Consider the following 25553-nt stretch of genomic DNA (forward strand, 5'->3'; position numbering starts at 1 on the left):
TTTCCCCCAGTTTAAGACTGTTAGCTTCTCCTCTAACACAGATCTGCAGACCCAGAGTCTTGTGCTAGACAACTTCCTCCTTTTAGGCAAAGACTGATATTTCTAGCTTTCACAATTCTTAGGTTTTCTTCAACAATGAACTAGCCAGGAGTCCTTTTTCGGGGTAAGAAGCTCTATTTTCCATTCCTTACACACAGAAAGTCTATGTTACAGGTAGCTGAAGGACATATTTACTAGAAGAATCATTTATCCTTTTTCTATCTACTCTTAGCTCTTCCCTAGCGATGTTCCTCTAGACCTTCCCAGAAAAAGAATACTAGTCTATATGGATCTTCAACCTGACCCAGTATGGCTGGTCTTACATTCTTAATCTTAACTTCCTGTGATGGAAGTGCTGCAATCACCAATTACAAGTGTGGGTTTATTCCCACTCTTCTTACCTTCGTCTACAGTAACTCTGACCTTACTGCCTACTCTGAACAAAACTTAAGAGGGCCCATGGGCTGACAGACACCCTGCAAACCTGTGGGGAAAGAAGGGACCAAGAAAAAAACCCCCACAAACCCTGAAACTTAAGTAGATGAAAAAAGTCCTACAAGTACCCTTACTCAAAAAAAAATATTTCAAGACTGCAGATACAAAATGAACACTGTAACACAAAGAGTTTCAAAGCTATTGCTTTGAGTTCAAACAATCCTTCTAGGAGACATAAGGCAAGGACAATAGAATTTTATTAGTTCTGCTGTTAACAAAGTTATTTATTTAATTGTAGTTTTAATGTACTCTAAAAAAAGCACATCCATAAAACTAATTTGGCTGATCACTATCAACATCCAGCAGGTTCACTTGGAATTGCTCTCACAGGAGCACCATTCCTGTCTAGGTCTACCAACTTTAATGCAGGTATGTTCTATTGTCTGATTGTTTCCACTTTTGAGAATTTAGTTGCTATGGTGGTAGCTGTCCTCCTGCTGACTCTGGAACAAGCATAAGTAGTTAACAAGAGAGGTGGGTAACCGCACTGAAGCGCTGCCAAACATACCAAAACATTTACAAACAAAAAACTAGCCCACTCTTTAGCTGTTTCATTTAAAATTTTAATGGAGCATTTATAATGAAAATAGATAGCGAGTTGGCTTCAGTTAGAGCAGGGATACTAGAATCTCTGTATAGCCAGGATCAACTCAGTCAAACTACTACTAAGAACCGTAAGAAACCTGAAAACAACTCAACTAAAAAAGTTACAGAATGTAACTGAAAAATGTCAAGCTTCTGTTACATATTTTGACATTTTCATAACAGCTCGATATACAGTGGAGAGCAAGCTGGTGATCGAGTGTGTCTTAGAGCCACCTGCGTCCCGTTAACCTCATATAATCACAAGTCTCTCCAAAAACCTCGTGTTTTCAATACCTGCAAACGGAAACATCATTAGTTTTCAGCGTCTTTCTGTGACTATTTTTTGAGAAATTGCCACTGAAATGATCACCACGCATTAAAACGATTACGTTATCAAACGTGACAGAACCGTGCGTGACACAAGCACCAGCTAGCCACCGCCAGCCCAACAACGAAATGCCATCGCATAACTAAAGAAAACAAAAAATGGTTGATACTTTAAAGTATTTCAGTAGTTGCTCCTGGAGAAATTTAGGTGAAAAAAACGTTTTCTGAGCACAGGGCGCGCAGAGGCGGCGTTCTCCTTGGCGCCGCCCGCTGAGGGGAGGCAGGCAGCGCCAGAGCACTGGCGCCCGGCCCGCAGGGGCCTGCCCGCCCGCCACGCAGCCCCCGCTCCCCAAACCGGGAGCCCCGCACCTCACGGCCCGGCTGCACCCGCCGCGGGTTCCGGCTCCCCACGCGGGACAAGCAAAGCCACTCCAGGCTATTCCTGTCTCTGGCCCCCACCCGTGCCAGCAAAGTACGAGCCAAGAGAGGCGCCGGCCTACGTGGGACAAGGACTCGGGGCAGCGGGGCCGCAGCAGCCCCGTGAGGGAAGGGCCCTGAGAGAAAAGCCCGCCAAACCCCACACTCACCCAGCTCGCGCCGCGGGCCCCAGCACATCCCCAGCGCACCGTTTCCGGGAGCGCAGCCAGTTCAAAACAACACCCGCCCCTATTGGCTGCGGGCGCCTCGCCTCCCCGCGCGCTATTGGAGGGAAAGCAACCCCGCCTCTCCTTCTCAAGCTGTCATTGGCTGGTTTACACACACTGCCCGGTGCGTGCCGCCCGCTCCCTTTCCCCTCAGTGGCCCGGGCGTCGAGGGGCGCCATGAGAGGGGCCGGGGGCGCCATCACAGGAGCTGTGAGCTCCTGACAGATGCTGTGGCCGTCATGAGAGGAGCTGGAGGCGCCATGAGAGGCACTGTGGCTGCCATCACAGGAGCCGTGACTGCCTGCTCCCTGCCGGGCCCTGAGGAGAGTCCTGCCGCACTGCCTGAGGGGAACCCGCCATGGGGTCCACTGAGAGGCAATGACGCTGCATGCTAGGGGTCACCTCTGACACAGTCCCATATCCATGTCCACCACAATGGTCTGGAGAAGTCGTTTCTGATATTGTATAGTGCATGGGCTGCTTCTTGGCACCTCAGCCTGTTTCCAGTATATTTTGTTTCAAGGTTTGAAAAAATAACATCAAAGGCCTGGTCTGAGCTTCAAAGGGCTCGTACCTCTGAGGACTGATACACCCAGACCTGGGCTGTTGACAATCATAGCGAGTTTGGATGTAGCTACTTACCGGTTTCTATAATACAGTCTCTGCATGGGATGTGTGCTAACGTGACTAACTTCAGGAGAGACTCTGCTTCCAGAAAGGCCCAAAAGTCATTGAGCCCTGAGCCTGCAATGGCATGAATTCAGGCCAGGACAGCTTTCCTGAGGATTGAGGAAAACACAAGCGACAAAGTCAAATTTGCTTTCACTTATTAAGCACAGCATGCATGATCAGAACTGATAATTAAACATCCACTAATTTACTTAGACCTGCAGATTTAGGCTGGGATTGGATCTGTGCCACCTTTTTGTCCTCTCATACTGAAATATTAACTTACTTGTGGGTTTTTCACACAAGATTTTGAACTTGATTTCTGACTTTTTTTCACGGGTGGCAACACAAGAGGGTTTCAGTGGAGCCTGTAAATTAAAAATGTTTTATGGTGAAGCCTGTAAGGGAAGACCAAAAAAGCCTTGACTGCTCTTCTAGATTCCAACACTGATAAAGACAGTACACGCAAGATATGGAACACTAATGAAAAGAACTCCCAAGGGTATATGAGTGTGTAATGTGGCTTGTGAGACAAAACCTTTCAACCTAGATGCAGAAAACCTGAAGTCAATTGTTAGCTTTACCACCGCTCTGGCATATGACATTGAGCAAGTTCACCTCAACACATTCTTTCTTCATTGTCAACAATGGAATGATACCATTGACCTTTGCAAGGTCTTTTGAGATCTACTGATGAAAATTGCTGGGTGAGTATATTATCATCATTTTTTGTACTACTGCTTTTGAAGCACAGTAATAGATTGTTATTACCTAAATATATGAACGTTGATACATATAATCCTAAACCACATTTGTTTTCAGGTACAGTGTTGTTATTTAAAACAGTTATCTGATGAATAAGCAAATTATAAAAATCTCTTAATCTGTTACATCAAAATTGGTAAAATGCATGCGTATCAAATATGACTTACTGTTCTTTGCTGTCACTGTTTCTTGAAGTATAGACTCATCACTGTGACCAAGGATTATTCAGCTTCTATGCTTGGCACTCATTAAAAATCTTTAGATTATATAGGTCTGCAAACCTTCAGTAAGAGTTATGCCCATGGGAAGAAGGTAAGCTGTCCATAGCCTTAAAACTTAATGGCGTTAGTTTGTACCGATTTTTAATTTTTTTCATTATTTTTAATACATATGGGAAATTAGAGTAATTTTAAAACATTTTTTGGTTTCCCAAAACCAGCCCACTGCAAGGACTTGTGAACTACTGATCTGGTGGCTGTTCAGACGCTTCCTTCTATTTCTTGTGTCTACTTTTTGTTCTGCCGAAAGCAGCTCGGTTATTGTTGTCCCTTTTAGACCCTGTCCTAGGGGATCTGTGTATAGCTCCCACTGTTTGTCAAACTCCAGTACTCTGATCCCAAGTAGGCAGTGATTCTGTATCCACTTTAAGGATCTTTAATGAATTAGACAGTGGCACTGGCTGTCAGCACAGAACCTTTATTGGAGAAAGCTAAGAAACAAGCTGAAGCTTAGTGAAAAGCTTGCAGAATTGTCCCGAGTTTGTCTCAATAACCAAAAGAGTCCTGAAATTTGTTTTAAAACTTTGCTCTGTCTTTTAAGTGCTGGAATGCATGTTGTTTGGAATGTATAAAGCACACCTTAAATGCATTTAAGTAACTTTTCCCTCAGAGTTCTCAAAAAGTAGTTGCTAAAGAGGAGATGTCACTGACCTACGCAGAGTTTTCTAGAGATCAGTTCCTGCTGCTCTGATCCTACTTGGTATCTCTACCAATTGTCTAGATTATGCAAGATCTTTACTAATAAAATCTGTAGTTTAGTAGACGAGTGGATAATTCACGACTGATTAGTCGCAGAATCATCTGATGTGCCCAATTAAATCATCCCAGACCAATATAATGTGCTTTTAATGTCAGAAAACACAAGCAAACATATGTGGAAATAAAGAATGCAGGGATGGGGGCTAGCTCTGCCAAAAGTACTTCAGAAAAGAATTTAGCTGTTACAATGTTTAAACGTGACCTCTCCAGGTAATACTGTGGTAAACTGGACTAAACTAGTCCTTTAATGTATAAAATACAGCATGTATAGGAGCGGCAAAGGAGTGCTTTTGTCCGAAGCACTGGTATCACTGGCACACTGGCACCACGGTTAGGGAGGGCAAACCCACTGGAAATCAATCAGAGGAGGAACATAAAAATAATGAAGGGGGTAGACAGTAAGGTATAAAAGTGGGCTGTAGGAAGCTCAAGCCATGAGGCTGAGAGGTGACTGGACCACAGCGCACAGACCGCTGCAAATAGCGAAAAGGGCGAGCTGGACAAATCCATAGGGACCGTGCGCCAGCATTTCCTGGCTGCATTGCACCTGACAAGGCCTCTGTCACAGCACGCTATGCAGACATCAGCCGGGCCTGGAATCTCCCGCCCTGCAGCTGTGCAAAGCACCGGTTCGTTCCCCAGGCGCAGAAAGCCTTCAGCCGTGCTGCAAGGCGGCGGGCTTAGCGCTGCAGGCCGGTTCGCGCGCTTTCGCGTACCCGTCCGGTGAGGTGAGAGCGGTCCCTGCTGCTCCTGCCGAACGCACATGGCCAGCGCCCCGCTCCCGCGGGCAGCGGCCGGCAGCGCCGCGCCCCGCGCCCCGCTCCCGCCCAGGGCTGGCGGGCGGCGCCTCACGCCGCGCTGCAGCGGCTGCACCGGCCGTTCCCGCCGACCGCCTGCCGCGCTGCTGCCCCGCGCGCTCGCCCAGGGGCCGGGCCGCCCCGCGCGGACGGACATTCCCGCTGGCCAATGCCGCGCCGAGCGCGCGGCCAGTGAGCGGAGCGCGCCGGGAATGCACCAATGCGCCTTTAGTTGCTGGGCGCGATCGCAAAGGAAATGCCCAATAGGAAAATTCGCGCCGCGGGGGCAGCGCGGCGGTCTGCGTGTCGGTCGCAGGCCGGCGGCGTGAGGCCGGGGTTGCGGCGGGGCTGCTGTGGGGGGGGAGGGTCGTGGCCTCGCTGCCTTCCTCGGCCCGCTGGCCGCTGTGGCGGGGGCAGGCGGCGGTGCCGCTTACCTTACACTGGTACTTCCTCCCCCCCAGGTGTGAATGCTGAGGAACGATAACGCCCTGCTGAAAAAAAAAGAGAGTTAGAAAGATGAAACCAGCACGGCCAGAGCGGGAACTGTGTTCCCTTCGCCCGGTGGGCCTCTCCTGAGGGACGCTCGGCCGGGGCGGCTGCGTGGGCGGTTATTTTCCGAAAAGTAATTTCGGAAGGTCATGCATTTTTCGGCGTTGCCCTTGGACCTTTTTTTGGAGCGGCTGTGGGGCTACTGTGCAGACCCTACTCACCCGCTGGTCGCCGAGCTGGGCTGTGGGAGCGGGGCCCGCAGGGCCTGATGGCAGCGGGTTTACGTGCTTTGTAGAGAAGAAAAATCCCCCCGTGTGCTTTAAAAACGCAGCCAAAAATCACAGTAGAAAAGGTAAATGCAAGAAAAGGGTTAATAATCGCTTCCACCTCCCCCTCTTTCCCCCCCCCCCCCCCCCCCCCCCGTTTGGATAAAGATGGTCTTGGATACCCTTTGTAAATAGGAATGTGGAGGTGGGAGGGGAAAATCAGCCCGACTCCCTCTACTATGTCGTCTCGGTGGGTAAGAAGGCGATAGCGGGGCTGATGCAGCCCGGGTGTTCCCTCGGGGGATCGCGCGGGTGGACGGAGGCTCCTTCTGCGGGAGCCGGGCACCCGCGGGGCCGCGCCGGAGTGGGGAGGGCGTGAGCGGCGAGCGGGAGCGGCGCGGAGGGGGCTCCTGCTCCCGGGGAACGGGAAGCGAGAGGGGAAGACAAGGGGCTTTCGCTGATATGCTGCTCAGTGGTTGCTGAGTATTTTATTGAAGAGTTGTGTGTGGGGGGTTTCTTTCTTTTTTTTTTTTTTTTTTGTTCTTTTTTTTTGTATGTTTTGGTTTTTGGTGTGTTTTTTATGTGGGTACACCCACCTCCTTGAAGCCAGCAGAAGCAAGGAAAATAAGCTGAGGACAGAGAAATAAGGGAAGACGGAGGAGATGGTGAGCAGATCATTGGGTCGGGGGGAATGAATGAGGCTGCCGGGCTATTTTCTGTGAGAGGTTCTTGCAGGGTGTAGTATGTCTGGGATGATTTTACATCACGATTGCAGACTGGCTTTCTTTGTTTGCTAAAGATTGCTATTTAAGGTTTAACAGCGGTTATCAGCTTATTGTGAGATATGCAACGAGGAGCTGATGTATATGAATGGCTAAAATTATATACGCAAGCCACACACACAAGCACCCCCTAAACAAATCAACATTATATTAATCCTGTAATATGATGGGCAGCTCTTGACATGGAGGGAAGTCATTGCTCAGGTTATTTGTGGCATGCATAAGAGATGAATCTCTTTGTAGCAAAGCCCAAACAAAACTAACCTATTTCTTCACAAACGTGAAATCCATTACAGACTTATAAGCCAAAGTTAGGGGTGTCTTTCTTTTCATTTTTCCTGCAGTATTGCTATACATGATTAAAATTGAATGTTTGCAAAACTTGATCAACTCTTTAAAATGATCACTTCTAGCATGCAAATAATAAAGACTGTCTTTCTCCCTTTCTCTTTTTCTTTTTTTAATGTAAGCACTTGTTTGTGTATGTGGAAGGGGGAATTATTATAACAAGTACTTTGTGTTTTACACTGTATTGTTGTGCCTTAGGTAGGTCACAATACAAAATGTGATTCTTAGCATGTTAAAAAAAAAAAACAAGCAGATTTTTTTTCCTATAAAGTAAAACCTGTTTTTATACTAATAACATCTTAACACTAGATACAAGTTTGTGGGAAAAAAACTGCTATTTTTTATTAATGGGAATGCTTTATGGTAAAATCATGGTTCTAAATGACGGAATATTGACATTGGCTCATTGTATCTTCCTGTGGATGAAGTGCTGCAGTCTGTATTAAGTACATTAGCCCTTTAAGGTTCCATAAATTTAAACATACTTTGTTTACAAAATTGTGCAGGACTGCATGGTGCAGTAGTAAAATCTGAAATTTTAGTGGCTTTAGAAATGTTGCAAGGCACTGCAAAAGAGAAAAAATGCAGCTTAATATTAAATCTTCCGTGGAAAGAAAGGATTTGTTATAATAAAGTAGCACAGGATATACATGGTGACTAAAGTAAATGAAAGGGCTGGATAGTTTGGCGTTTCTACAGGAAGAATAAGTTGTGAACTATGCTGTGATCTTTATCATGCAAGATATTTGGATGGATGGCAGTTATATTTATTTTAAGCAACATCTTTCTCTAAATGCTTTCCTGAAATATTTAAATTATATGCTCCATTAGGCAAATGGATTTATCTTCCCATTACTTGGCTGAAGGAATGTATTAGGAGGGCAGGGTTTAGAAGAACAATACAGTTTGACTGCATAGTTTCACTGCATAGTTCATCCTCATGTATTGTTCAGAGATGCATAGAATGTATTGTATTTGACATTGGTGTTCTTTATAAAGTTGACTTTGCTGATTTTATTTTTATGCCATAGTTGCTGTCAACATAAATAACTGAATTTCAATTACTGCAACTATACATTTGACCTACTATTTAGCTAGAATAGATGAAAATTAGTTCCTTTCTTTGATTTTCATCTATTAATTAAAAATCTCTGCAATGGATTTCAGTCTCAGCAATTTTTAGTACTGGAAGAACTGGTAAGAGTTACAAATATAGAGAGATTCCCATTATATTGAGTTAGGACGCTGCACTAGAAATGGCAAAATTCCTGCCATTTGCTTATACTTCAAATTTTGTACAAACTGCAGTTGAGAGAAAATATCTTATCCTGCAGACCATCTGCATGGATATTACAGTTACATAAAACTAAGCTTCTGTATTTGATTTTATGTAATGCAACACATGATTTCTATAGTGATTTTGGTGGATTTTGGTTAGTGTCAGAATTGATACACTGTGAGGAAAACCTGTTAGAATTCTTGTGCTACTAGGTTTATAATTTGTTGCTGTTAATATTTTACTGTGTGAGTATAAATCATTGACACAGACATTGTAAACAAATGCTGTAGAAGCTAAGTGTGAGATCATATTTAGCTTATGTCTTTACAGTTTACCCAGAGTATGACAGTATCTTGTCAAGCGTGAGTGCATTCTATTCCTAATAGCCATCATAGTAATCTTCAAAGCAGAAATGTTGGGTCCAATTTTTTACTTTTAATGCCTGTCTCTCCAACAGAAGGAGGAAAAAGGCCAGCTCTAGGGTTACGCCAGCATGGATAGGGAAAGAATTTATCAGTTGTTGCGTGCCATTACCTTATTCAGACTTCATATGAGTCACCTGGAAATTAGCCTTGAGACTTCTGTTAAGATTAAAATCCACGTATTTTTAGAAAAAGTGTTCTTTCCGTAATGTAAAACATTTAGCATATACCTGTGACTTGGTAAACATATTTTCTTCAAAGGCATTAGCAATATCATGGGTTTAAGCATTAAAGTAAGAACAAGGAAATCTTGAAGTATGCTGTGTAAATTCCAGGCAGGATGTGGTCTACGTGTGTGCTGAACCAAGAAGGTTAGCCACCTGAACATCTGAAAAAAGTAGCAACCATCTTCAGTAATAAAATGGTTTTAATTTGCCTCAGCTCACTTTTGTAAAACAAAGCCAGACCCAAAAAACTGTGGTGAAAGTTTTTTTCATGGCGTCATAGAATGATTTGGATTGGAAGTGACCTTAAAGACCATCTAGTTCCACTCCCCTGCCCTGTTCAGGGACACCTTCCACTGACCCAGGTTGCTTGAAGCCTCATGCTGCCTGGCCTTGAGCACTGCCAGGGACGGGGCATCCACAGCTGCTCTGGGCAACCCGTTCCACCACCCTCTTCTGTTTCTCATTTGTCCTTTCCACTCCTCCCCTCACATTTTGCAGGCAACCCAAAACAAGCTGTAAAACTACTTTTGGTTCTGTATGCTGAAGTTCTAGAGGGCTAGATCTTCTGCGTTAGCTTAGGTTGTATTAATTTTAAACAGTATGTAAGACAAATAACTAATTTTAGTGAATCTCACTCTTTCTGTGTGTCTGCTTTTCTGCAACATTGTAAGAACAGGCAGCTCAATGTAGTTATATCCAATCTTTTGGAAGGCTGGCACTCCAGCCTTGAGCAGTCATGTTTTCAAGAAGCGGTGTTTTCGTTGTGTGGTGTGTAAATGGCTAATCATTCAATGGTAAGCGGACTGCATGTCTTTTTCATCATGAACTTATACAGACTACATGAAAAAAATATTTTGGAGTCCTGAATGAGACTTACTGACTGCCACTGTTTTTTCAGGATAGTTTGACGTTTTGGCCCACCAAAATATGTGCCTATCTTGGGGATAAAAAAATGTGCAAGAGACCTAGTAGGAATGTATACATGGGTGGCATTTTAAAATACTTTAATCTCTTGTAAGGAACACTTCACTTTAGTTAATGAAGCTTATATTTAGTCACTACTCATTCATGCAAAGAGCATGTATGAATATATTTTCTTACAATAGCTGTCATTACTGGGAGCACACCAGTATTGAAACAAATGGTCTCTTACTGAAAAGAATGGATCTTAACTAAGGCAGGCACCATTATATCCCTGAAATGACTGGCTTTACTGATATCATTTTTTTTAAACTGCTTATCAAACTTTGTAAAAGTTTATATTGTTTATACCCTCCTATTTTTCTATGTAGTGAAGTTTTTGTTGTCCAATCTAGGTAAAATTGATGGAAATGTCACTGGGTCCAGGTAAGAGCCATCTGAAGTTGGTTCCAAGAAGCTGGCTACAGTGAAGTCAGGGGATCTGCCTAATCATATCTTTCAAAATCAGGCCCTCAGAGGAGTTGACCTAGAAAAACAAAATCAGTGGGTACTTCTGTAGATCTCTGAATCAGTATTTTCTCAAGCATAGACTTTTGGCACAAGATAGAAACAGTTTACTAGCAGTAGTACACTAAGGAAAGAGCCTGTGGGCCTGAGTATGTGCAGTTCTGTATCTCTCCACATACCTCTGTGTGAAGGATATCTTGGTCTGATTCTGCAAGTCTTAGGCAGCTGATATTAATTACCATGAGACAAGTTGAGTGATTCTGAATATAGAGTATATTTATAAAGAGAAAAATTGTAATATTTAGATCACAGATTCCAGGCTGAGTAGCCCAAGAAAGTAATTTTCATCCGACACTTGTCTAATGGTGATGCTGCTGGTAGCAGTATAACAAGGTACTACAATCCATTAAGAACACGAGCAGGATTGTGCTTCTCTGCTTCACTCTCCAGTTTATATTGCACTAGGAAGACCTTTTTGAACTACATGCAGTATGCTTCATCTCTACAGATATGATGGCTTTCTTGGGCAATTTAGGATCTTTGTTCCATAAGGTCCTTTACTGCAGCATCAAGTCTTCTGTGCATACTTCAGTTGATGATGCCTATAATCATGGTTTTCCTGCATCTTGGAGCATGTGCATTTTGTTTCAGAAGGTGCAACAGGGTTTCTGTGAGCTACTGTGTGGAAATACGCGAGTGCACCACTAATCTATTCGTTTGTGATTTGTAGGTCAGGGAGAAATAGAGATTTTGCTATCAAAGCAGTATCATCTCTTTGCTGCTTCAGTGCTTACATGACATTTCAAGTTGGCTGAAGATTAAAAGGATGTTGTCAAGGTAGCTTTCACAATTTTATTTTCATTATTTATTTTGTTTGCCTTGTTATTGCTGTCATAAGCCATTGGAAGCTTGAAGTCTAGTGCCTTGCCACCAGGCCTTTGTCCTCCAGAACAGTTACTGTTTAGTTGCTTATGGTTTATTTAAGAGTTGTGAAGCATTTACTGTCTTTTGAAATACATTACTGAAGAGTTACAGCTTAAACGTTGCAAGCAAGTGAGAGGGAAGGTGAGGATATTGATGTTGGGCTGGTCGTGACATTGTGTGGTTGTGGTAAACTCAAAAAATGTCATCTTTTCCTTATTTGTTTCAGAATGTAAGGATTTGGGAGTAGACTTAGGCATCAGTGATTTCTTTGCACAGTCATCCTTGTGAGTGGGCTTTCCAGGGTATTGATACTAAGACCTGTGCTCCTAGTTGGATCTATTTTGAATTATGTGATACAGTATTAGAGATGCAGTGGTATTGACTGACTTTGGGGTGCTGAACAGTAGCTTGATTTGGAGTACTGGCCACAAAAATATCTTTGTAGAATCTGGGCTTTGTATCACATATGCCTTTTTTCTTTTCTAAACTTAATTCCCCCCCTTATTTCTGCTGTCATAAAAAGAGGGATAATGAGGGGGGTTTTGTACGAAAAAATGCTGCCTTAACTTGTTGCTGTAAGAAAGTCTTCTGTTAATTGATCTACATTCATTGCAATGTTAAGTTAGTGAAAGTAGAGCTACTGTTTCCATTAATTTAATTGCCTGTTCTTCATCTGCTCTGGCAGTGTAATTTCTACCCATGAGTTGGAAGCTTATCAGCACAATTCCTCCATGGAACCTTCTCATTACAGTAAATATTCTCTATTTAGTTTGGGTTATGTAGTAATAAAATTTTAAGTAACTGCAAGTCAGGACAGTGACAGAAGCGATTGCACAGACTTTTACGGGATTATTGCTGTGGTCAAGAAACTGTATGTCAATGTTTAACTAATCAACTAATCAAGTGTCTATGTCTACTGGATTCACAGCTTGATGAGAGCTGTACATATTAGTGATATTGGGTAGACTTATTTTTGCAGGTTTTAAATGAAAAAAACAATAATTTTTGGCAGTATGCAGAGTATAAAAGGTTGCAGAGATTCCCCAGAGAAAAGTGAATTGTAGAGCAACTTGAAATACAGTTCATCAAGCACAGACTGTTTTGGGGAAGGAGATTCTGATATGACACTTGGGCTGGGAGAGCTACAGTAACTTCAGGCATGTCAGTTAGATGCCTGAGTTAGAAAGGGCAGCCACTTCTGGCTGCAAATAAAAACACTGGATAGAGACAGACTTCTCTGGAGGTTGATTCAGGCTGTGAGTTTGAATCAAGTGTTTTAACTGGCACTTTGAAGGAGCCTCTCTCTCTGCTGAGAGGCAAATACATGGATAGTGTATGGAGAGTGGCTTCCTAAATAAGGATGCATGTCAGGTGCTGAAAGTGAGACGGCATGGCTATTGTTCTTGTTAGGTACACATCAAATCTTTGAAGAACTTTCATGTGGTGTGTATTTTTATCGTTCATTGATGGGTTGAATTTTCTTTTAGACAACTGTTCATGCTGACCTCTCAGCTCACCTGACCTCTGAGGTTAATTGTACGAGGTTGAAGGGGAAAAAAATAAATACCATTATTTTGTGCAGTTGTCAGAACCTTGAAAGAATTCAGTTGATCTTTGGTTGAGTTTCTTGTGATGTGTATTGACGTAACATCATTCATAGGATTCTAGTAGAATCCATAAGCTTGCTACTGCAAGGGTTTCTGGTTTGCTGTTCCTGGGAAAGAGATGGAAGCCTTAGATAAGACTGCATATGGAGAGAAAGGTGGCATGAGTGTTACTTAAGGTGTTATACCGGGCTGGCTTGTCAAGGAAAATCCCTCTTAGCATGAACAGGAGATACATAGGAAATGCAATTAAAGTGTCTCACAAAAACAGTGTTCCTTTAACATGGTGTGGGTCTCTTCCGCTCCCCACCCTTTGCTTCTCTAGAATGTGTAAAGAGCACTAATTATTGGTGTAGACATTTTTAATGATGTTCTGCTCTTTCCTTTGACACATAATCTTAACATTTTGTTTAATCTTCTACAGTGGTTGAAAATGATATAAAGATGAGATTGCTGGTAATGGGAGGTCTTTTGTTTCTGGTATCTGGATCTGTTTCTCCATTTTGATAGGCCAATGACAATGTGTGTTCTTTTATTATGCGTCTACTCTGAATTAATTAAAAGAAAAATGCTTATATATGCATTATATAATAGTAGTGTTTTATACAATTGCCATAATAACATTATCTATATTTCACTTTTCGGTACTTCACAGATCTTTGGCTTATGTTTCGTATTCTGCTGTTTTATGTTGCTGTCAAGATTTGATTTAGAAATGAACTCTATTTTAAAAAAGTGAAATAATATAACATTCCTTCTGGAATTCTTTATCTAATGCAAGGAAGCTTCAGTCATGTTGATCAGTAAAATGACAATAACCATTTGTAGAACTTCGGTTCAGTTTTGCATAACAGTAACTGTATCCTAATAATGGTCCCAAGGTATTGAAAGCATAGTTTTATTGTATGCAGTAGCTATAAATTTAAGAGTTTTCCAGTATGTTGAAGACATTTACTCTTCTGCCTGAATAAATACCACATTTGACTTTATTTTATCAATGTAACGTCAAGTACAGTCTCAAACATGATTCCTAACTTAAACTGGCAGTGTTCTTCTTTGCACCACAGACTGGGTCATACCATGCTGGTATTAACTTCTCCACATATTTTTAGACGGGTTCTTCTTTAATTCAGTGTGACAATGCAAGTAGTGAGTTATTGACGGCAGCTAAAGTGAGACCATTATGATTGTGATCAATAACACACCTGCATAGAATAACAACTACTGCCAGGGACATATTTTGTATTGATTCAGAAATTTATGCTGTATCCACTATACTCAGTCTGCTACTTCCATAATTTATGTAATAAAATCTCTACTTTACAGAAGCTGTTACTAAGTTAAATACCAAGAAATGATGACATATCAAGATGTAAATTACATATTGAAGATTTTACTACAAGCAGAAATAGCACTTGTTAAATTCCTGTGGGTTCTGGTTTCGGACCAAGGCACTTCCTTACTGCAGGCTGAGAGATAATGGAAGTAAAAAACAGTGTTCCCTTTCCTGAGGCAGAATTCTAGAGGTGGAGGGTACGATGCTGTTTTTAATGTGATGTGGTGATGGGAGCTGATTAAATTCTGTAATCCAGAAATTTGAAACCTTGGTAGAATTTCTTTATCAGTAACAGTAACTCTTATTCCAGTTCTGTCCTTCAACTGGAATGTAATTTTCTCTTAATGCTAATACATCTCCTTTTGTGGGTACCTTCCAGCTTGAGGTATTCTATGATTCTATAGTCTTTCTGTGTCTCTTAATAGAGGAGGAACACATTCTAAAAGATGAATGTGATCCTCTGATGTTCTTTTCCAAGTCTAAAGTCAGTGAAGTTGAACAGAAGGTACAGGTTACGACTAAGAATTTGGGAATACCAGTGTTACTTGAAAGTAATACATAGCTTCCTGGAGATACGTTCTTATTCCCTTACTTGCTAGCCCTCTTAATTGTGGTGTTGATCTCAGATTAGCCATAAGTCCGATGGAAAACTGTATATTTATACTGCACAAAATAAAACCTCTTGGTGGGTTTTAAGCATGACGAGAAAACCTAAACAATATATCACAAATAATCTTGGTGTATGAAGCCTATGTGAAGCTTCCGTTGTTCATACAGATACATGTACGCTTCATTAATTCTTTATTTGAATGTCAAACAGAAAACTCATATTTGTAAGTATTGTATGCACTGTTTTCCCAGATATACAGCCTTCCATTTCTGATGGTGTTACCATCTTTATATCCAAATATACCCACAGTCTGTCAACAGGAGTAATCTCAGTGTATTCCAGAGAAATATGAATGTTTTCAAATTTACTGCTCTTCAGGTTATTAAAAAAAATCCTAGTTATTGGTTAACTTTTATATCTTATTTGTTGCCAGTCTTCTCTTTAGTGGCATTATACCAAAACTCTGTCTGCTGTAGGAACAATACAGTATAAAAGGTCTGGTTTGTGCTTCAAATGTTCAAGACTCAGTACTAAGATGTTCAGCATCAGGCCTGTTTAGTGAAACACTTCCGTACCAAGCTTGGACTAAATCTAACCAAATTCAAGTACGATATTGTATTTTTTTGTGTAATAGTATGTTACATGTTGTTTTGTTGCTTAATGCTGAGATAAAACTCCCAAAGTATGACAAATAAGAATCCAGACAAAATAGTGTGCCCCAGACAATTTTCTCAGTTGGTTAGCTCATGAATGATATGCTAGCTCTTGAGAGTATGTTTTGTGCTGGTATTCTGCCCTATACAGAATGAGGATATTTTCTTGCAAGAATATTTGCTGCATTATCTTTTTTATCAGGGTTTCATGATGGTATTTTCCTTTAGGTGATAAACAAGAGTCTTCAGCTTTTACAAAAACTACTTGCTGTGTTGGTGGTGGGGTTTCTGAATCCCAACCCATGCTGTCTGTCTGTTCAAGGAAGTAACCACCTCATTTCATTTATGACACCACAAATTACTTTTCACTGTTTTGAAGCAGAGAAGCAGTATGATAATTTGGAATTTCAGGAGTTGTAGTTTTTAACGGACTGAAGAACTAACATTAAACAGAACTGAAGCTTGTTATATTCATTTAGCTCTTCAGGAAGATCTAACGTGACTTGTCTAGTTGTATACAGCCCAGTAATAAAATTCTTGTTTTGTATCGTTACAAGTGGTTTTTAAATTGAAAATGAACATAAACTCTAAATATTATTAATTGTATAAAGGCTAATCTCTTCACAATGCTATGCAATTATTTGCACTTAAATTATCAGGAGATAATACCGGATTCTGTTTTCCAAGGGATTTTTCCTTCCTGAGTGTTTGAACACACTCTTTTCCAATCGCAAAATTTTGATTTTTCTGGACAATTATCATTGCACATTTTCTAAGCCCTACTGAGGGTATGGAAAATTCACTAAGGAATTTCTTGAGCTGTTGGACCTTCTGCTAACAACTAGCAGAGGTCTGATGAAGTTTGCAGCCTGGCTTGCTTAGATTCCCTTTGAAGGAAGATCAATGGTGATTGAATCCTGAGTAAAAGGAATATGTGAGAAGCTCTCTGTGATTTATAAATAAGTTGATACTTTGGCTGAGATTTTTAGTGACCCCTTAGGAATTTAGGTCCAAATTCTTAAAGGGATTTAGGCACCCAGTGCCACTTTAATTCCATTATATTTCTTTACAATATTGTCACTGAAGCCAAGGGACTTAGGTTTAGGAATCCTTCCAAAGGTTTTGCATGTAGAAATTTCCCTGGACTTGTATTTTTTATGTTTCAGCTTTGTTTTCAAATAAAGGTGCATTAATTTGGTAAGATGTATTGATAAGCATGTTTAAATTATTGCAGTTATTTTAAAAATGCACTCGCAGATCAATTTCTTCAAACTACCAAACTAAGGAGCATTTAGCATAAAACTTGATTTTTAAATGTAAAAATATAGATGTATATTTGTATACATTTGGATTTGAAAGACCTGAGGTCATATAATAAACACAAGGATTCTGTGGCCTTTCTCACCATGTTTGCGTAAAACTGCACTCGCTTTTGAAGGCATTTGGTACGTTCCCAAACCTAAGTAAAAGTAGCAGAGGTACTTAGAAATGTGGAGAGTTTCAAAATACAAAGTTCCCATTTATAATATTGTAAACTGTGCAATTAAGTCCAATCTCCAGTTGAGATTGTAAAATTCAGAGGATATTGAACATCCACGGTTGCCTCAGGCTGTCGAGTGGACTGTATTGCCCACAATTAAACAGATGAATGCACAAATAAGGATAGGCATCCTTCCAAACAGTTCTGGCTATATTTAGCAAATTCTTCTCATATCCCTCTCTGTAGGAGGGTAGTGATGTTGGTAACATTGGCTGATAAAACTGTGTCTTAAGCCCTGTCCTACAAGATGTTTTACTTTCCTGTATTGTTTTGACCTTGTATTCTCTCTCTTTTGGAGAGATTCTGTAATTTTCTACCTCATTTTATGTATCAATATTTGAAGGACTACAGTGCCACTTGTTAAAATGCAGTAATCTATATATGTAGCATACCTTCAGAAAATACTGAATTCACACTTTGATTAGTTTTCTTAATTGATATTTGCATTTTCCTTTCATAAACTTCTATATTTTCGAAATATGTATTAAAGTTGATGCTATATCTGGCAGATTTGCAAGATACAGTCTAATTTACAGTATAATTTGCATCTGATCTGTCAGATCATCTGTTCCATCTTTTGCAAGATTTCTCCATCTAGCATACAAAATCTTCGCTTCAAACTGTGATGTTGTATGGTAATTCAGAGAGGAGACCTCAAATTTCATTCCAGTTCCCCTTCTGCTAATTTTAGGCTAAGTTATTTCACTTGCATCTTTGCTGTTTTTACTTCAGAGTACCGTGTTTCTCAAGACTTAACTGTTTAAGGGCAGAGATACTGTTCCTGGGACCTCAGATTATGATGAACTGTATGATACTCATTTTGGTAGTGTAATATTTACCATAGCATATGTCATCTGTCCTGCTTCAGTTGTACCTCCAAACTTTGTAGGTCTCGGACAGTAGTTGAGCTTAGCACTTCCTTCCCTTTCTTATACTTAAGGAAAATACTATTTCCTTCTCTTTCAAATATGAAGTTGTACAGATACCATAATCTCCATCTGCATTCCTACAGCCAGGTGCCTGGCTTTCGTATTTTAGGGGAAGGAAGTAATATATAGTAATTACATCTAAAAGCATATTCTCTAAACCGCCAGCATGTTGCATCATTCCTTTGTCATCACAGAGACCTGTGCTGTAGAATAAGCAAATGATTTCACATCGGAAATTCCACTGCAGTTCAGCTGTGTGGGCCTTCCTTCAAATTTGGACAGCTCTGCTGTTCTGCCTTTGAAGCATCTTCTACATAACATCAGCTTCCTTCCCATGAACTGATTGTTCTGGTGGTTCAAAACTTACCCATACTTCAGCTTATTTATTTGTTTTTTATTTATCCAGTTCAGAGTGATCTGATTTTGTGTTTTAATAGCTCCTCTCATGCTCTTTTTTTCTCTCTGAGAATTTAATGTTTGGTATATATAGTGAGGACAGTATTGCCTCCTTTCAGCCTTCGTTTTGCTAGGCTAAATAATCCAAACTCTTATTCTTTTGCTCATGAAACCATCAGTCTGTTCTCCGGTAGTTTCAGTAGTTCATATTTATGCTGAGTCAGTCTTTCTCTAATGCTGATCTCAGGAATATCATACTGAATTCCAGATGCAGTTGTTCTTTTGTCACATACAGTGGTATCTGCAATTCCCTTCTTTTACTGAAAATAGTTTGCTGTTAGACCTTGGTATTATGTTGTCCTTTCTCACACACGGCTCTTCCGGTTCTTATGTGGTTGACTAATACTTTGTCTTCTCTGCTGAAGAAATCCAGGCTAGGTCTACAGTGTCTAAGCTTACTGAAAATGTATGCATCGCAAAAAAGTATTCTTTTTTGTTCTCAGACATAATCTAATATAGTGTGTTTTGTTGCTTTTTCCATCAGACTTGATGAAGGGGCTTGTATAAAGGACCAGGCACTGGAGATAAAAATAGTAGTTTAGATAAATAGGGAATATCCCAACTAATGCTCAAATAAAATAACTAAATTTTATCTAAAATGGAGTATACTACTCATCTCCTTTTTTGGTTTTTTTGATTGGTTGGTTTAGTGGGGTTTTTTGGCCTTTAAAATGTATTTAATATTTCTCCTTTAGTGTAGTCAGCCTGAGAGAGGATTCCAGTAATACTAACCATTTCAGGACCCTGTGTCTTGGAAAGAGGGAGAGATTTATGTGAACTAAGAGACTATGCAGGGGCTGTGGGAGAATGCTGGTGTTTTAGTCAGGGAGTAGAAAGGTTGAGGTTGTTTTCCCCATCAGGAGATGGACATTAGTTGGACTGAGAGAATTGCGATAATTGGCAATAGACATTTTAAGCATAAATAAGACCGTGTTGGATTTATCTTTTGCGCTACAGGCTTACTGCCTGTGCAGTAATGAATAAATACTGCTGCATTTTGAAAGTGCTGTGTTTTACTTTATTAAACAAGTTGGCTACTGATCCCAGTGGTGAAAGAACTTTACAGGTGCCAAATGCAGATGTGTGTGTTGCTGTAATGCAGTTGGGAAAAGGAGGCTGCAGGCTAGAGTTTTAGTGTGTATATGAGTGGGCTGTGTCGTTCCCCCAATGATGCAGAAAGCAAGGCCTGTGAGAGAAGCTTTTGAGCCCTTGAGAGGCCTAAACCAGATTAATCTAAGGCGTAGCTTGTCACAGTACCACAAAAATAAAAGGAAGACTAGCAAGAATTACAGAAAAAACCACAACTATTTCCACTGAAAAGAGGTTGAAGGGTAGGGGGAAACAGCTGGTTTCACAAAGGAGAGTCTGATATTTTTTAATTGTATTTTTTCTATTATTTTTTCTTTGAATCAGTAAACCAACATATTTTGGGATGGTAGAAGTTTCAAAAATAGTAATACAGGTGTCTCTGTTAAAGAACAGGGCTATTGTTTCAGGAGTGGACAAACTGTGGAGCTGTAATCTATAGGAAAATTACTGATCTTCAGAGAGTTTCTGACTGATTAAATTCATAAGGATAGGTGATGTAGACATCTCAGATACTTTACTGTCTGCATAGTAGCTCAGTTAAGAAAACTAGAATTTTGCACAGGATCTGATTTAAATGAGCTTTCTACTGTTTGTGATCTATTAAGTCTATCTGCACGTACCCATGAGACTGTTACACAGAGAATATTATTATTTTGTACCGTTTTGAGATTGATGTGAATGGAATCAATACCAGTTACTTTGCTTTTCATTACTGAAGGCATCTGAAATGTTGACCAACCTTACCGTACCTGTGTCGAAGAGATCACAAAGCCCTTATATACACACCATTTGACCTTCTAGGACATTCCTCAAAGAACTAGCAGGCTTAGCATGTCACTTTTTTTCTCACTTGAGGAAATTAAATCTAATTAGGAGGATCCTACTAATACAATGTAGATACAGATTACAGGTGCACAGTGTGTGAAGAGTCTAGAATTAAAATAGCTGTAATGAAGAAGGCGGGGGGGGGGGGGGGGGGAGGGGCGGGGAAGGGGAAGGGGAAGGAAGATCCTGAAATAGGCTGACTTATTTTAGAGTACAAGATTGATAATTTAGTGACTTTAGTAGCTGCACAGATATAAAATATTCACAGCAAGTTGGGAAATTCTAATGGGGAAAAGAAATCTCTCAGGGCATTTTCTTCTAGAGAATATAAAATGAGAAAGGAATTATGGACAAATATAACAATCACAGAATTTTAGTATTAGTGATTAACCACCTGATAATTCATTTCTGTCTTCTTCACACAGGTGTAGTTTGACTGAATACAACTGAATTATTTAGGTGTTTTGAGAGGAGAATCATGAACAGAAATGACTTCTCCTTGGGAAACCTTTGACGTTTCACTGCCTGTTAGCATTGTCCTTCTTATAGCAGATGTCACTTGAGACTTTTGTAATAAAGAACAAAAAACTACGCTTGTGCATTCTTGTAATTTCACATGGAATTGAGCAACTGATTTCTAATAGAAATCTCAAGAGCACTGAGTTTATACAGGTTTCTCCCAGTTCCACCTCAGAGTAACTGCTTGCATATATCTTTTGAGGCAAGGAATGTTAATAGTAGCTTCTTCGTGAGAAACTGATTATTTAAAATATCTTTGACACTATGAAATTGAAAGAAACTTACCGAGTGTGTACAGTAGCAAGACAAAACCCAGCTGGTTTAAAGGAGGTATAATATCCAGAAGTGAAAAATGTATGCCTGTTTTGTGTGTCCTTGTGTGACAGGGAATTTAGAGCAGTCGTTGGAAGATGAAGGAATCCAGCCCTCTGCATTATTGGACCCAGAGGCCATACTGTGTCATTACTAATGCATGCAGGCATGTTCGATAAATTTCATGGTTATACATCTCATTGTCGTTTTCAGAGCTCATTGATTTAAGCAGCTTCCACTGATCACTGATACTACAACAGGCAACATAGTCTAATATACTGATAGGTACAAAGTGGTTAAGTCTTATTTCAATCAAAAATTGAGAAAAAAAATCTACTGCTAGGGTGAACAGAACACTGGAGCAAGTTGCCCAGAGATAATGTGGAGTTTACATTCCTGAAGATGTTCAAAACCTGACTGGAAAATGTTCTGGGCAACTTGCTCAAACTGACTCTGCTTTGAGCAGGTTCTGTGAAAGATGGTTAATAATTGAACATTTCTTAAATTGTTCTGTCTTCTACAAGGAGAAGCAAAGTTGTAAGGATCCTCATAGTGCAAAGGGTAGAAAGTCCAGAAAGGAGTTTCAGGGATGCAAGACATTCTCCTTTTATGTTTCTCACTGAGTGTAACCCTCAGTGACTCTCCCGACATGGGAAGAGCTGGATGGACAGAGCTGTGCGTCGGGCTGCGGTGTGGCTGCAATTCTGAGGCTACCATTAGCAGCTGTATTTATAGAACTCCAGTTTGTGGGGTTTTTTAACCAACTTAGTTGTGTCCATTTAAATTAACACTTAAGGTCAAACTCCTGCTTTTAGTGAAATAAAGAATTTTAAAAGGCTTATTTAAATGTAAAGGCTTCCAGTGTCACTTTATACAGCTGGCTTCAAAACATGTTGAATATAATCTTCTAATGAATTTTGGCTTTGCCAGTAGATACATGTTTCTTCCATTATCTTGTTTGTTTCTGTTTGGTATTTTGTACTTTGAGTAATATTTGCAATTACTTTTCTACAATACCATGTTAGTAACAGCAGCAGGAAGCCATAGTTAGCTCAGCTGGAACATTTTGGCCTCTAGAGTTTTTATTATTGCATTCAGAGTAAGAAATAACTGCCTGCTTATCTTTGTGGTATTCTGATTCCCTTCTTCCTGTCATCCTTTTTTCTTGCTCAGTATTACTTTATTGGTTAGACTTAAGACAGATGGTAAGAATAGTAAATCCAAGTTGATTGTAACAGATATTGTCTGACATTGGCGTGTCTGTAAGTAGGAAGATGAAAACAATGGGCAGTAAATGTTTTGGACAAGCTGAAAGAAGTTGCTAAAAGAATTCATAATTGTTGTGCCTGTTGTTTATGCAGTCCAAAGTTAAAATTATTTCTTTTTATTTATGCACCTTTCTGAAAAGCCTCAGAATTCCTGTGATGGTGTATTGAGCTGTATTTCTGCTTAGTACTCACTGCTTTTTGTTGGTATATTTAATGTTACCCATAACTTTCATCAGTGCAGTCTTCCTGTTGAGAATGCGGTACTGTGGCACAGTGGTGGGACTGGAGATCTGTGATTGGTTTTCACCTCTACAACTGGTCTGCGTTAAAGCACCTTGAGGACATATTTGTAATATTAAAATAAAGGTGCTTACCCTTTGTTGAAAATCCTGTCTCTGGGGAGCTAGGTTACCTAATGAGCATGTTTTACTCATCTCATGGGGATGAAGCCTGAACTGTTAAATCTGTGGCAGCAAAATGAGACAATTTTTGAACCAAGTCATCATTTTCAGCATCAATAGAAGGTCATGCCCTTGTCAGCCAGCGCTGGTTCAACATGAGGTTCCAGTCAGAATTGGCTGCATTATGCTTAGAGCTGCTCTTTAAGAGACCTTCACCCTTTACTGTGTTTGGGACTGCTAATATGGTGGGTCTTTTGAATATTTATGAGACTTATTAAGATAGTCCTTACTGCAGTTATTCAGGATATATACTCATTAGATCTTGGTAACTGGTCTGGCAGAAAGAAGTTTGTTCAAGCTCATGACAGACCACTGGATTAAGTGCCCTTTTTCCATCATTTCTTCTCTCCTTAGCATGTGTTAAGCCATGATACTTGTTTGGCAAGTTCAAAATACAACTCCACTTGTACTACTGCTGTAGTTTCAATGTTGGCTTGGTTCTTGAGAAATTCAGACCTTCTGGGACCTGGAGTTCGGCAGTCTAAACTTTTTAAACAAGGTTATAAGTGAAGACTGGAAATCTTGTTCGCTTGCTCTGCTGCTTGACTTACCTAGTGTTTTGCTCAGCTATATTGTACAAGGATATGCAAAATCACATTACATCCATGCCCCTTGAAATTTTAAGAGTATGTTGTTGCAAAAAGTTAGAGATATGTTTTAATAGCAGGTGATTGTTCTCATCAAGAATTGTACTAGTCTGATCTTTTTACAGTGCATGTAACATACGCTTGAATTTCTTTTCCCATTAACATCTTCAGATGCTCTATAGTGATTAGTTTTTTATCAAGTGAAAATTACCAGAATGTCAAACACTTCTTGAGGAATGTCAGGCATACTTTTTGAGCTATATTGCTCAAAAGTGAGAGAAGTTTTAACATACATAAATGTAAGTTATAGAGAATTATAATTTTTTCCTGAAACCGTCCTTGGTGCTACAGGCATGTACAGGTAGCAGAGCACATAGATTTGTAACGGAAGTGAGATCTTGATATATATTGAAAACATAAATTAAAAGCTAGCCATTCAACTTTTTTCTTGATCAGTGAGATTCTTCTTGTTTTTTTTTTTTTTTTAATAAGCCATAATTTCCCACTTTTTTTAAGAGTAGAAGCTTTTAAAATGGCTTATACAGAATTGTCATACTTAAAAAGTAATTTTAGAAGGATCAGTTTTGGATTTGTTGCAATGTTTTAAAACTTAATCAAACTACTAGTGGCATTTTAAAATCTGTGATAATACCCCTCTGATGGCTGTTTAACGTTATTTCTGATTGTTATCGGTTCTTGTATTTCTTTTTGGTTAGGGGAGATCACATGTTCATTTTATTTTTTGGGGAAAAAAAAAATTAAAAAGGCAAGCAATGGCCAGATTTTGCCTCTGACATCTGGATTGAATTGCTCTTCAGACGAAGTCTGAATTGCTAATAAAAATGAAACTTTTGAGGAAAATTCTTGCCTGCGGTTAGATTTGTACTGATTCAACACATTTCTTATGATTCTACCTTCTCCATCAGTGCTGCTTCTGGAACAACATGACTCTTCTAATGAAATTTTATTTTGTGACAAACTGAATTTCTGTGTACATGCTCTGCTTCCTAGTATGTTTCATGTTTGTGATGAGGTTTCTCCTTTGTTCTGCAGTACTTGAAAGCATTTAGTTATCAGAGTTGATGATAAATAAAGCATCTTGTTTACTAATTAGATAAATTTTCATCAAGTGTCATCCTAAAGTCACTGGAATTACTGTATTGAGACATAGTGTTGCCTTTTAACTTGTAAATTATGAAATGAAACATATATTGTGGAAGGTGGAGGCACTCAGGGAGAATATATGGTTTTTGTAAGGCAGCCAAATGCTGACTGGCTTACAAGATTGGGGGGAAACCAGTGTCTTCCTCTATAAAAGCAGTCTCCAGATAGCTGTGTTCATATTTTTTAGATCTCTTAAATTGTATCAGTTTCATCGATATAAAAAGCTAATTTTCCCATTAGTGCACATATATCTTTTGTGGTTCTGAGTATTAATAATTTTTTACTGGTATTAGTGGGTTCAGATTGGGCCTTGTGTGTGAGCACTCTTCTCTGAGGACTGTAAAAAAACAAACAAACAAACAAAACACCAAAAAACAAAACCCCAAAAAAACCCAAAATAAAACAACCACAACCCACAAACAAACAAAACCAAGAAACCCATAACCAACAAAAAACAACCCCCCAACAAAACCTAACAAACCAAACCAACAAACAGAAAATGACCAACACAAAACCAAAACAACCAAACCAAAACAACCAAAAAAACCCACAAGCAAACAAAGGAAAACCACAGAACAATCCACCAAAACAAACTCTAGTTATTTGTGATACTGACTACTTAAATTACTGCTGTTAGGGGATACCCCATATATCAGTGTGATTGTTTTACAAATTCA

General features: G+C 39.9%; 2 protein-coding genes across 11 annotated transcripts in view; one reads left to right on the top strand and one right to left on the bottom strand.

The window, feature by feature from the left end:
- The window catches only part of TANGO2 (transport and golgi organization 2 homolog), a 41733-nt gene extending 36305 nt beyond the window's left edge, over positions 1–5428 (bottom strand). For 2 of the 5 annotated variants that reach the window (XM_080374001.1, XM_080373998.1), the window contains exon 1: positions 2034–2305. In XM_080374001.1, coding sequence (XP_080230127.1) covers positions 2034–2290 — 257 coding nt within the window. In that variant the 5' untranslated portion in view covers positions 2291–2305. Of the gene's footprint in view, positions 1–2033; positions 2306–2732; positions 2870–5277 lie in introns of those variants that run through there. The other 3 variants (XM_080374003.1, XM_080373999.1, XM_080374000.1) reach the window with 2 other exon arrangements.
- A 173-nt stretch (positions 5429–5601) lies between these two features.
- ARVCF (ARVCF delta catenin family member) overlaps positions 5602–25553 on the top strand; it is a 290531-nt gene continuing 270579 nt past the window's right edge. For 2 of the 6 annotated variants that reach the window (XM_080373939.1, XM_080373936.1), the window contains exon 1: positions 5602–6199. The gene's annotated coding sequence lies outside the window, so the exon portion shown is untranslated. Of the gene's footprint in view, positions 6200–6261; positions 6779–11329; positions 11437–25553 lie in introns of those variants that run through there. The other 4 variants (XM_080373935.1, XM_080373938.1, XM_080373944.1 and 1 more) reach the window with 4 other exon arrangements.

Source organism: Falco punctatus (assembly GCF_963210335.1).
Source record: "Falco punctatus genome assembly, chromosome: 1".
NCBI classification, from domain to species: domain Eukaryota; kingdom Metazoa; phylum Chordata; class Aves; order Falconiformes; family Falconidae; genus Falco; species Falco punctatus.